General features: G+C 40.7%; 1 protein-coding gene across 1 annotated transcript in view; it reads left to right on the top strand.

The window, feature by feature from the left end:
• Positions 1–14251, top strand: part of ADGRA1 (adhesion G protein-coupled receptor A1) — a 468757-nt gene that overhangs the window by 262737 nt on the left and 191769 nt on the right. The window contains exons 8-10 of the mRNA XM_074959108.1: positions 1357–1521; positions 6837–7035; positions 11683–11832. Coding sequence (XP_074815209.1) covers positions 1357–1521; positions 6837–7035; positions 11683–11832 — 514 coding nt within the window. The remainder of the gene's footprint in view (positions 1–1356; positions 1522–6836; positions 7036–11682; positions 11833–14251) is intronic.

Here is a 14251-nt window from a genome sequence, read left to right as displayed (position 1 = left end):
AAATAAAAGTTTTTAGGTACCTTTTAAAGGTGTTTTATTATTTATTTGTTTGTTTGTTAGTGACTATAATTAACAAGGCACCTCCCAGAAATTCTGAAAGGGATGGGCCATGACACAAGAATCTCCCAGTGTAAGGACAGACACACAAGTTAGAGGAAGGGGAACAATGTTTGTTTGTTTCCAAGTAGATTTGTTGTAGGTAGGACTCAAACCAAGAATATTTGCTGTATGTAGCACAGCAGAAGTGCATCTTTAATAAGGACTTAAATGTAGAATTTGCTTCCGAAAATTTAATAGTTAGAATTTTTTGTTTATAAGATCTATGGAATTGCACTCATTGGGTGAAATCCTGGTCCTGTTGAAGTCAGTGGTAAAATTCCCTTTGACTTCAATGGGGTAAAGGGTTCACTCATTATACTAAGAGAAGCTGGGCTGACATGTTGAAGTCTATGAAAAATAGTATCAATAAAATTTAGAAATGGTTCTAAAATAATTCCCCAAATAATTTCCCTGTAGAATATTTGTCATACAGAGTCAACATGTTAGTGTGGTGTGGTACTGCACAGAAGTTTCAGTATTGAGGATGTTGATAGCAACCCATATATTTAAGTTTCTTAATACTCCAGTATAAAGGTTTGTATGCCCTTTTTTTTTTTTTTTTTTTGGACAAGTAGTAACACCTCCACTGTTTGGAGGAAGTCTTTCATATTCAACAGTGAGAAGCCCCTGGCTATACAAATGACTTTTCTTTGTCCCTTGAAGTGCCATTCAGATGTCCCTGAGTTGCACAATACTAAAAAAATATCATTTTCATCTTCTAGTTTGCATTCCTCAGGAAACTGTTGACAGTTTGCCGAAATCACTGAAAACTGTAAAGAGCCAGGCCCATGCACGTGCTACAGCAGTATCAGGCACTGCACTGGGAATGCCTTGGAGTTGCTAAAACAGCTGTGGGGTGGAGGACAGGAGGACATCATGGCCAAATTAAGGTTGCAGTGGCAACTGTAAATATGGCATTTTCTAACTTTCAGTTGTTTGACTTTGCAGCATAAATAACATTCTTTTTATGTAGCTTTTTGTATGTATCTGATACTCATTTGGGATGACCTGTACAAATATCTGTGGCTTTGTCACTCATGGTCAGAACAGCTAATCCAAATTTATGCTGATGAAAACGTCATACCAAATCACCATGTTTCTCTGTCTTTACAGCAATACACATACACAAATGGTTCTGTATTTCTGTAGTAAAGCCCTAAAAGATAACTTCATATTTTTCAAGTAACAAATGTCTACCTGTGCATAGATTAGGTGTGGTCAATAATTTGTATTTTATTTTTTTATATATACCTATAGTGAGCTTATCTTGTCCAGCATTGACATTGGTGCGACTGGAGATTGGGAGTGTCTGATCAACAACTCCTATGGAACCAGTACTAAGCACGTAGAAATTGTGGTATTAGAAACAGCAGCACCCTACTGCCCTGAAGAAAGAATAATTAATAATAAAGGAGATTTCAGGTATGATTTCCTCTAAGTTTAAAATATACAAACATGAAGAAAGCAAAAGCCTTTGTCCTCTATAAAATGGATCTGTAAATTCATCCTGGACACATTACTTACAACAGGTTCTTAAACATTTTCTCAGCATGGACCTCATATTGATGCAAGAAATTAACCTGTGGACTATTTTCCCTCTCATCCATGATTTATATAAATATCCTTGTGGTAACTACAACAAGTGCTCATGCGGAAAAGGAACTTTAGGAAAGTATCTCACTTAGTTTTTGCTGTCTTTTTAATGTGATTTAGTAGGAGGAAGAACCAACACCCTGTGACTAGCCAGATCTCTGAGGACCACCAGCAAGTGCTCTGTGGTCCATAGAGTGCATTATGAAAAACTCTGTTATAATGCTTGTGGTATAGCACGTGTTCTCAACCTGAGACATGGAAGGTTTCGGGGGGGGTTGTGACTGCCTTCCTTTCCATTATGGCTAAATGAGAGAAGGCTCTGAAAACTTCTGGGACTCTTTTTTCTGTTGTAACACGGAATCATAGTAAAGAATAAGTCAATAACCACTGCACTAAAACATTACAAGATATAATCTTCAATACACTTCTGATGAATCCATTCCAGTTCAAATTGTTTTGCTCAGGTGCTATTAGGAGCAATAAGTAGCATACAACTGTTACGGAATATTCCACTGGAGGTACTAAAAATTTAAAGTGAAAACTGTTCAGATAAACAAACAGATTGCTTGAGATGACTTTTTATGAATATAGTACCCAAGTTCCCAAAATACCTAATAATATATAATAAAATTTGAAAAAATATTAATAGAATACTTAACCCTGCTTTCAGAAAAACTTGTTCTTTTAAATAAATATGAATATTACCCACCAATTGTATTTTGACAGAGATTAAATATATTAGTTGCATTTGGGTAGACTTTCCCCCTAAAATTACATATTAAACCTGTAGTCTGCACAAAGTGGTGACCAAATGTAACTTATGATTTAACTCCAGTTTAATCACATGATATGTTTTAAGAAGTTTTTAACTCCCAAAATGGAGGAGAACCAGAGACTTCATGAAATCTGCTAGGGATTCCACTATTGCTAGAGATTTTAAGTGGGAGAAGTTGAAATATGATGGTGATGAATATAAAATTCTAAGATACGTTTTTTTTAACCTGTCCTGCAGTAACACCAGTGGTGAGCTGGAGCCGGTTCATACCTCTGTGGTGTTCCGGGGCTGGAGCACCCACGGGGAAAATTTGGTAGGTGCAGAGCACCCACCGGCAGCCCCTCACCCGGCCCCAGCTCACCTCACCTCCGCTCCATCTCCGCCTCCTCCCCTGAATGCGCCGCCCCACTCTGCTTCTCCACCCCACCCCACCCCCAGCTTCCCGCAAATCAGCTGTTCTCGCGGGAAGCCTTTTAGAATCAGCTGTTCGCGCGGGAAGCCGGGGAGGGCTGAGAAGCAGGCGGCGGCTTTGCGCTCAGGCCCAGAGAGGCGGAGGTGAGCTGGGGCAGGGAGGTGCGAGGAAGGCCGCCCACACCACAGTAGGTAACCCAGGAGGGCGGGGGCGCGCAGGGGAACTGCTCCCCGCCCCAGCTCACCTCCGCCTCCCTGGGCCTGAGCTCAAAGCTGCTGCTTGCTTCTCAGCCCTCCCCAGCTTCCCACGTGAACAGCTGATTTGCAGGAAGGGGGGTCGGAGAAGCAGAGCGGGGCAGTGCATTCAGGGGAGGTGGCAGAGGTGAGCTGGGGCTGGGCATGGGGCGGGAAGCTGCCGTGGGTCCTCTGCACCTAACAAATTTTCCCCATGGGTGCTCCAGCCCCGGAGCACCCACAGAGTCAGCGCCTAAGGCACAACTTTTGATGTGATCAGTGGAGGGAGCGGCCCTCCCCCTGTTCTCCCCCAGCTACGCTATCCCACTTCTAGGAGCCAGAGGGACCTGCCGGATGCTTCCTGGGAGCCGCCCCAAGTAAGCACTGCCGGGACTCCCCACCTCACCCCCCAGCAGGTCCCTCTGGCTCTTTGGGGCGGGGCGTGGTGGGCACCCACTACAGTGGCCCACAAGACCCTCCTGCCTGGTTCTGCGGCAGTCAGGGGAAAGGGGAGGGGGGTGGATGGGGCAGGGGTCCTGCAGGGGGCGTCAAGGAATGCGGGGGGTTGGATGGGGCAGGAGTCCCGGGGGGTGGGGGCGGGGGTGGGCCATGACTGAGTAACACCAATGTGTAATAGTCCCCAAAGAGCAGGAAGGTAACTTGTTGCCAGGTTGATTATGATAAGGGTTGATGTTGCATAATTAATTAAAAGAAAAGTAAGGTGGGCAGGGAGCTTTCCCTGTGGGAGCTTAGTGCTCTCTGTACAAGCTTCTAACTGTAATAAATATCTTCTCTTTTAATTTATCCTTAAACTGTGAGAATGACTCATTTTTCTTGGTACTTTGCCTCTGGCTTTCACTTATGGTACAGCACAGATAGAGCTGTGTGGAGAAGGAAAACTTACTGCCACCAAAGATTCTTTTCACAATTCTCCAAAAAAACCCACCCCAAAACATATTTTTTTGCTTCACCACAAATTTCAAGGAAAATATTGAAATAATGGAAGACACATAGCTAAATCCCTTGGATTCCTTTAAAAGTCTCAAGCAGAGCTTGTTGGGTTTATTTGTTACTGGCAAAACTACCTTTCTGTCCAGCACCAAAAGGATGAATTGTGGGTGTTTTTTAATGAGCCATTTTTGAAATAGATTATATAAAATTGTACTGAGTGCCACACAATGCAGCTTTCAAATGGCAACTTTAAGAGGCCTATTATACACTTGCCAGTAAATGTCATTCTTTTATTTATAAATAAAAGATATATAAATTCCTACATAGTGTCTCAAACTAACGCCAAGGGCATTTTGCCTTTTTATATAAATCAAAGGAACAGGAATGCATGTTTCTTTCCTTATTGATCATCTTTCAGAAAGTCCAGACAAATTTAGTTTTGAAGCATAGATCAAAAGTATCTTGAATCCATGGATTCTTTTGGCATTTGAAGGGAATTAATGTAAAATTATAGAGAACTTCTTTTGAGCAAACTTAGCATTAACACATGAAGGTTGTTTCAAAGGTTTCTCCTCTGAGATGTAGCTAACATGCCAGTAATTTTTCATGGAAAGATCTTTGAGGTTTTGATATCATAGCAAATAGGTAGGTAGAAAGATATCATCCACAAAAGCAAAACTAAAAAGGACTGCCTCTTTATTGGGCAGAGAAGCAATAAATGCTGTCGAAGATTGGTTCTTTTAGTTGGCAGGCCCAGGTGGTATTTATAATTGCAATAAGAATATTATGCATTGTGAATCAGACTGAACTGATCCTGTGAACTAAATGATATTTTGTGTGATGCTGTACTTTGCTTTCCACTCACTATAAGTCTGTTCTTAAATGCTAAAGGTAAAAGCTTTATGTTGCATTATTCCTAATCCTAAAGGGTCAGATTCTGCCAGCCTTGCTTAGATTAGGTGCTTACTTTTCTGAGGAGCCTCATCGATTTTATGTTTGAGGTAAGAACTGGGCCTTTAGCTAATACAGTACACTACCTTTCACTAAAGGTAGCATTCCATTCAAAGGCAAAGAGGGAAATATGTGGTATTTTCTTTTTCTTTTTTTTCCCACAACTCTGTTCGTGTTTCATTTTGCGTCCAATGTTTTTGCTCCATGTGATGAGTTATTTCATTGATTTGTCAGCTGTGGAAAAGGAAGATAATTTTTCTTCTTGGCTTAGCTTTCTTTGGAATTGAAAAGATGTGGATGGCTCAGAACCTGTCAGCATATTATGTACTAGTGTTCAAATCAATCTACAGAGCACAAGTGAAAAGGGTTAATTTACATGTTAATCTAAACATTAATAATCGAGGTGTGCTACATGCGTCACTGAGAAGCTGAGTACTAGTACGACTGCTTAGGTCTAATCATTACATCAGTATAATTTCAACTGAGGATATGTCTACACTACATTTTGGAGTGAGTCTCCCAGCCTGGTTCAACAGACTGAGGCTAGTAGGGCTCGTACTGGTGCTCTAAAAACAACGGTGCAGACAGTGCTTTGAAGTTGCAGCTCAGATTGTGAAGCTCTTGCCCCTTCCTAGACTTCAGAGCACAAGCTCCAGCTTGAGCTGCAACTTCAAAGCACTGTCTACACCGTTGGTTTTAGAGCATTAGTGTGAGCCCCATTATCCTCAGTCTGTCGAACCAGGCTGGGAGACTCACTCCGAAATGCGGTGTAGACATATCCTCAGTTGAAATTATACTGATGTAACGATTAGACCCAAGCCCTCCTAGCCCAAGTCTGTTGACCAAGACTAGGAGGCTCACTAGACATGTGCTAAAGGGCCTGATCCTCTCCAAACTTATGAAGGCATCTGAAACTCTGTGAGATTGTAGTTATGTTTCCTTCTAATTTCCCCTTTTAATCATTTGAACGCATTTTGTTCCCACTGCCCTGTAAATGGCACAGGATTCAGCCCCAAAAGTTTCAGATTCCCTGGGATTTGTGAGGCTCTTGAGAATACAGTAGTAGTACAGAGACATTGTATTGCCTACTGGTCCCCTCTAGCCTAGTTGAGCTGTGCTGACTGCTGTTGCCCTATGAGCCCTCTTTCCAGGAGTGACTTGACAGCAAAGCAGAGGAACTGATGTGTAACTTACACTGGCTTATCCACTATACTTTTTAGGTGAAACCTGCTAGAGTATAACTGTGCCATTTCACCTGGGGCTTAGCACCCTCCTCACCCATGGATCCCGAGTTCTTGAGACCCCCAATAGATAGGTTTCCACATGCTTAAGGCAGAAGGAGGAGCTTGCAAGTGAACTCATGATCTTCCCTTCTGTGGCTTTGGGCCAAAATCCACAGTACAAATGGCCGTCCCTTTTTGGAGCATTTGCCATTCGGTTTTTAATAACAGATGTTGCATTTCCAGATAGTTCTGTGCTCTTTAGCTCTGCTCTTAGAGAGCTGAATAGACACAAATGGAGGAAACATGCCATCTATATATATATTTTTTAACAACCAAACGCCTCATTAGAACAGATCAGTTGCCAGTTTTCATCACTGCCAGACTCTGGGTTCGTGTATTTTTGGCATTTCCCAAGAAAACAAAGTAATTTACCACAAAGCACAAAAACAGGAAGCTATTTTTAGAAAATAAAATGTTTTAAATTATTACTTTCTACTGACAGTTTTTTTCAAATGTTCTGCCATATTGCTGCCACATTGTAAATTGGTTCTAAATAAAGCATGTCAAGTTCAAATTGCTTATTATTATCCTCCTTATAGATGGCCCAAAACTCTAGCTGGGATAACTGCTTATCACCCCTGTCTTCAGTATTCATTTAGCTCCATTTCCCTCCACAATGGAGCAGAAGAGTCAAAGGCATGGCGTAAATGTAACCGGACGGGACGCTGGGCAGATGAAAACTATTCTGAATGTCCGTATTCACAAGAAGTAACTCAAGTACTTCATGCCTTTAGTCAGGTAATATTACAAAGTCCTTATTCATAGAATGTACTGTAGTTATTGTTAGGTTACACATATATATGTGAGGTGGTTGTTGGTCCTTCACATGAAACAGAATATGCGTCTGTTTCTAGGGCATACAACACTGGGTTCCTGTGAGGATCCAAATACCATGGAGCAATATGATCATGGTGCTTTAAAGCACTAACTAGGGCCACCTTGCTGTAGCTTTGATTTATTGCACAGCTTGCAAGCAAACCTGAGTTTAGGCACAAGTTTGGGATTTCTACACTCTAGCAAGGCAAAATGAAGTACTTCATCTAAATGAGGCAGTCGTCATTCGAAGGGTTTGTGGAAACTGATGCCCTCAGAATAAGAAAAGGGCCTATACTGTCTTCACTTCCTTAGCTTTCTCTATCACAAAAAAGACTGTAAAATATGATATATATATAGGAAAATGTTTTGGGCCAGATTCACCACTATGGGTACATCTATGTTGTGATAAAAGACCCACAGCACAGCTGTGGCAGGCCTGGGTCCGTGGACTTGGGCTCATGGGGCTCAGGCTGTGAGGCCATAAAATTGCAGTGTAGATGTTCTTGCTAGAGCCCTTGTGGGGTCTCAGAACCTGGGCTCCAGCCCAAGCCTGTATGTCTACACTGCAATTTTATAACCTCCAAACCCGAGTCAGCTGATCCAGGCCAGCCACATGTATTTTACTGCTGTATAAATATACCCTATATTACTCCAGTTTTACTTCAGTGTAACTATACTTAAACTGAGGTAAAACTGGAATAATGTAGTGCTATAATTGTGCCGTGGATGTGAGTGTGTACAGCATATCAGCACCTTCATTGCAATGTGTGTTTCTCCCTGTGTCTGGAACTTACGTGAACATTGGTAATGGAGTGACATGCTGGTACTCACTGACAAGGACAATGAGACATCAGAGCACCACTTTCGTTTGTCTTTTCTCCTCCACACACACATTCTTGCCACAGTGGTGTTAGTTCCTCTTGCATTCTTATATGGCTGACTCCCCAACTAGAATGTCTCTCCTCATTGCCATGATACTGGTTCTGTGGGCATTTCAGTTGGGTAAGAAGCAGAGCACAGATTAGAGGGTCTGTAAGAAAGAGGAAAGGAGAAAGTTTTAGACTAGCATGAAGAGTGTTCAACACCTACTGGAGGCAAGGTTGGGTAGAGCTGGGTGAATAACTGATTATTTTGGTTTGGTGGCAGTTCTAAAAAACTGGAAAAAAAGAATGGCTTGGGTTGAAGTAAATCTGTTTTTTTTTTTTATTTCAGTGATTCAAAAAAGTCTGTTGTGAATCGAACAAAATGTTTCATTAACCCAAAATGTTTTGTTTCTGAACATTTTTAAAGGACTAGAGTCACAAAATGGGGGAATGGGATGTGGTGTTCCCTCCCCCCACCACCAAGCTTTAGCATGGCATGAAAGGCATTCATCTGGGCTGTAAGGGGAGAGGTTCAAATCTCCCTCCTCCCAGGTGAGTGCTGTAACCACCAGGCTATCGAGTCATTCACACTCCCTTGATTAGTTATGAGCCCAGAGAGAGAAGTGGGAGACCCAAGTTGAAGTCCCTGCTCCAATAAATATTTAATTATTTACCACATGGAGCAGCTTCAACAGGAGAGATTGAGAAAGACCCACCAGAGAATACCCCATAGCCTGGTGGTTAGGGCACCAGAGTAGGGATTCAAACTGGGGTCTCCTCCATCCCAACTGAGTGCCCTAGTCACTAGACTAAAGGTTGTAAGAGGGATACAGCTACCATCACCTCCTCCACCTCCAGTCATTGTCTAGATAGCATCAAAGTCCAAAAAAAAATGGGTGAGATGTTGAAAGAGGTATAGGGAGAGAGCAGGAAAGTGTATAGAAGGGAGGACGGTGGTTGGAACTGCACAGCTCTGTACCTGCTTGCACATCTGCCCTCAGCTCCCATCTCAATCCCATGCCTCTGTTCTCAGCACACTCTTTTCACTCCAACACTCTTTCTTCTTTGTCTCCTTCCATGCACTTCCTTTCATGCGCTGCCCCTGATGTATAACAACTGCCTCCCTTTCCTAGTGCACCAATCTACCCAACCTAGCCTGAAATTGTTTCTGTTTGCTAGATTTCCACCACACCTCCACTCCTAGGGCTTCTCTTTCACATTTTTTCACAAGCTTCTCTTTGAAATAAATACATTAATACGTCCAACCCGAAGTGTGTGGGCTGCACACAGCATAACAGTTCAGATCACATTATCTTGGTTTGTTGAAACCCTCATCCCTCCTGTCTCTCCCACCAGCTTTGTCCGTTATCTGTGTTTGCTTAATTTGATGCTGCAAATTGCAGAGTCTGGTCAGAGGTGCTGAACCCCAGACTCCATTGGAAATTAAGGTTGCTGAACAATTAGCAGGATCAGGCCTTTAAATTATATGTTTTCTGGGGTAGGGAGTGTTCCTACTTTCATTTCTGTAAAGCTTGATGCAGACCTACAATGCTGCATAAATAATATTAATAATATAAACTCTGCTTTCAGTCTGAAAAAGTTACTAGGAGCATTATATACACAAGGCAGCTGTTTCCACCTCTTGTTCTCAGTACAAAGCTTAAATATGTAAGCCTAAATATTTTTAACTTGTGCCTGTTAAAGCCACTGCCTGCAAAACTCCCCTTTTAATTCTAGCTTGTTTAAAAAAAGAAGTCTTGATGTAATGATACTTAACACAAACAGTGCCACCAAAAGGTACAGGGGGAAGAAGAGAATTGCTCTTTGATCTCTTGCCTCTTCTACTCTTTGGACTTCTTCAGATGAATTATATCACAGATACAATGAATTAAAATATCAGAGTTAAACTAAAACATAAACAGAGCATATTTTCATAACACAGCCAGAAAGTTCAATCTGGAAATATGATTTCCATTTATAATAATCTACAACAGTTGATAGGTAAACCAAATGTAATTTTTTTTTAAAAATTCTACTTGTGAGAAAAGTCAAAGATTAATCTGAGGAAAAGCATCTCAGGAAAGAGAAATGAAAAGATTGGGTTGAAGGAATGCTACAGCAAAGCAATGCCTTTCTTTTGCCTGGTCATCTGTTTAGTCTGTGTGATTTCAGTGGTTCTGGATAATGAATCCAGACATTCTGTTTCCTTACTCTGGCTTTATCCTCGAAAAATATATTTATCTCACACATACCTGTGAGTTTTCCTTACAGGACTTTTTTTCTTGTTGCTTTTTTCTTTTTTTCCATTCATTAGTTTCCTGTCTCACCTCTTCCTCTCTTTGGAGGACTCTCAAGTCTCTATAGAATTCGTGCTGCCTGTTGCCACAGCAGAAAGTTTATTAACAATTTGTTCAATAATCAGATGTTACTGTCAAATCCAAGCTAGAGAGCCAAGGTGCACAGAGTAATTATTAGCCTGTTTTTGTGTAGCCTGTTTGAACTGCAGTCATCTAACTGTGTAGTTAGCCAATATCAGAAATAGTATAGTGAACGTGTGTAGTGCATGTGATAGTTAAGGATGAAAATCCCTTTCCATTATAACTCCTTGCTTATAATTTTCCCAGACCTTCAGAGTTGGGACTTGCTTTTCTACCTGAAAATTGTCAATAAAAATGATACCCCTCTGCTTTTAAAACTGATTTTTTTTACTCCAGTAGCTACATTTCTGAAAATCTGGACATGTTCCTGACATAAAGACTCCAAGAGCCATGTATCCTGGTCACCTTCATGTTAGTGTAAATCCAAAGAAATGCCATTGAAGTCAAAAGTTATTTCAGATTCACAGCTGTGTGTATGAGATAAAAACCACAGGTCCTAGGGAATCCTGATTCAGTGCAGTGTATTGATTCTTAGCTGCATGGTTCCATGTTAGTGGGAATCATCTGACTAAAGCCCTGATCCTGCAAAGACTTCTACACATGCTTCACTTTAGGTCAATGGCACTATTCACGTGTGTAAGTCTTTTGAAGGATTGAGGGAAGTGATTAGTCCACTCTATTCGGCACTGGTGAGACCACATCTGGAGTATTGCATCCAGTTTTGGGCCCCCCACTACAGAAAGGATGTGGAAAAATTGGAGAGTCCAGAGGAGGGCAACAAAAATGATCAGGGGGCTGGGGCACATGACTTACGAGGAGAGGCTGAGGGAACTGGGCTTGTTTAGTCTGCAGAAGAGAAGAAGGGGGGCGGGGGTTGATAGTAGCCTTCAACTACCTGAAGGGGGGTTCCAAAGAGGATGGAGCTTGGCTGTTCTCAGTGGTGGCAGATGACAGAACAAGGAGCAATGGTCTCAAGTTGCAGTGGGGGAGGTCTAGGTTGTATATTAGGAAATACTATTTCACTTGAGGGTGGTGAAGCACTGGAATGGGTTACCTAGGGAAGTGGTGGAATTGCCATCCTTAGAAGGTTTTTAAGGCCCAGCTTGACAAAGCCCTGGCTGGGATGATTTAGTTGGTGTTGGCCCTGCTTTGAGCAGGGGGTTGGACTAGATGACCTCCTGAGGTCTCTTCCAACCCTAATCTTCCTTGATTGTATGATCAGATCCTAAATTGGTACACCTTAAACAAGTTATGTAGCCTCAGAAATGTGAAAAGAGTGATAAAAGCCAAGCCAGATATTACACATAACAATTCTGATGTATTTCCAGATGCACGTCAACGCCACCAATGCTCTTGAATTTTCCCGCCAACTTACAGCCTACACAAGAGATGCTTCCAACTTTGCAGATAAGATGGATATTATATATTTGGCTTACATAATGGAAAAGTTAATAGCCATCGTGGATGAAGTCAAAGATGTAAGATACTGTTTGAATACTGAATAATCTACCACTTAAAATTGAAATCACGTATTTGTACATTTAGGGCATGGTCCTGTTTTAACATATGCAGGCACACATTGCAGTGTAGATTCTAAAACTGCTCCCTGCTCTTGTGAATGCATATACTTTGTACAAAAGATTCAGCAGTGGGTTGCTCAGTGTCTAGTAGGAGGATTGAGCCTTCTCATCTGCCTGATAGAGCCATTGCTGTTTTGGAACAAAATATTTTAGGATGCACACATTTCCTTTACTTTGTGCCTTTTTAAATTATACAGTGGATAAAGTATTGGAAGTAACCCTAGATGCTTTTCCTTCTGGATATTTCCATGACAGTATCTGAGTGTCACAAATGTTTTTGTTTCTTCTGTATTATCAACAGAATAATTATGGATGATATTTTCACTGCATTTTGAAGAATTACGAGTGTATGTATCACTTTATGTGAAGAGGACAAAATGCCTCTTTAAGTATAACTTTCTGAAGAAACTTCTAGCACAGGGGGTAACATTTTACAAGGAAATCTAATCAGTTATGCAAATCCCAAAGGAAAAAATAGCTTTTTATAGAGAACAGCAATGATACTCATAAAAGTTTTCATTGTTTAATTTTCAGAATAGCTGTTTGCGTAAAGATTTCATTTTCTGTAATTTTTGAATACATGATAGTTATAGTTAAAACATTTGTTTTTCTTTTGGTTTGGCATTGTTCATTTCATTCTGGCTTTGGGGTTTGTAATGGTTAACATTTTAGTGCCACTTTGAGAGTGCCTTCAACTTTAATTTCATCATCATATGCCAGAACTAAAGTGCATACTAAGTGCTTCCCAGAGTCATATTTCAAAGCTACAATTGCTTTTCAGCCTCCTGGCTCAGAATCCCAATATGATGATGTTGCTTTTTGACCCCCTCTCCCCTGCAAAAGTAAGAATTTTCTCTCTGACAAAAAACAGCCTTATTCACAGTTATAGCTCTCCTCAAAAATCCTTTGAGTCCACTTTGGTTTTGGTACTAGCTCCTTATGTATTGTTCATTACATAAATTAGCATCAGCTCCAATTGGTTTTGCTTCTCCTGCCATGTAATGTTCAAACTCCTGATCCGCACTATCAAAGCATCCACACAACTCCACCCCTCATCGCGTGTTACTTCTCCACCCGTTTCTTTCATAATCTCTCACAATCAATTAAGGTCTGCTATTATCAGAGATAATCAAAGATAATAGCCCACCTTAATTGATTGGTCTCATTACAGTTGGTATGGCAACACCCATTTTTTTATGTTCTCTGTGTATATATATCTTCCTACTGTATTTTCCACCAATGAAGTGGGTTTTAGCCCACGAAAGCTTATGCCCAAATAAATGTATTAGTCTCTAAGGTGCCACAAGTACTCTTTGTTTTTTTTAACGTAAGTGGGTTCACAGTTTTGCACTGTTTTAAACCGATTTTAGTTAAATTTGTGCAACTTCTATGTTGAGGTCATGCTTAGAGCAGAAAAAGACCAATTTGATCATTTAGTCTACATTGCAGCCAGTGCATGTTTGTTCCTTACTGCACATTTTACTCCTGCATTGTCCCATCTGGTGTCAAATGTGTCAAATGATAGGGCTTTCACTGCTTCTCCTGGGGCATAATTTAACAGTCTAGTACATCATGTTGTCAGGAAAATGTGCATACATTCACCCAATTTTTCATTTTCTTGATTTCATGCTATTACTCCTAGTTAGCACATTTTATTATGCTAAAGAATTGCTTCCTCTCCCTCATTTTCCCACCTCTTATTTATGTATAGGCTATTATCCTATCCCTCACCTAGCCGAGCTATACGTCTTAATCTTTTCTCATAAATCATTGCCTCCAGTCTCCTAATCATTTTTATTACTCTTCACTGCATCAGTAACATAATTTGTCAATAACCTACTAGTAATTAGGTTACCAGAAATTAATATATTATTTCAGGTCGTCGCAAAAGAGCCATATAGAGAGGACACATTATATCTCTGTCCATTGTTGTGTGACTGCTGTATATAAAGTTTAAAATTGCCTTGGCTTTTTCAGCAACCATTAGCACTGCAAACTCCTGTTTAATTTCTTAATGTCTGCCATCTCCGACATCTCAGTATTGTTGCTTTACAGGTTTCTTTGTTCTAGTGAATATCTGTACTTTGAACTATATGTCCAGATATATTAGTTTACCTCTTTCCCTGTTGAAACATTTTTTAGTTATTTTTATGCCCCTGAATGTAATCACTCTTCCATGCATCATTTTTGTGTGAGTTGATCAGTAAACTCTTTGGGATGCCATATCTGTGGGTTCTGAAAACTGCTGTGTACATTTACAAGGCTATATGACTTTGTACTCTGATTAAAATTAAGTTTAATTTCCAAAAAAGTTAAT

The sequence above is a fragment of the Natator depressus genome, chromosome 7 (genome assembly GCF_965152275.1).
Source record: "Natator depressus isolate rNatDep1 chromosome 7, rNatDep2.hap1, whole genome shotgun sequence".
NCBI classification, from domain to species: Eukaryota; Metazoa; Chordata; order Testudines; family Cheloniidae; genus Natator; species Natator depressus.
Note: the sequence above shows the minus strand (reverse complement) of the source record. Positions and strands in the feature narration are given on the sequence as shown.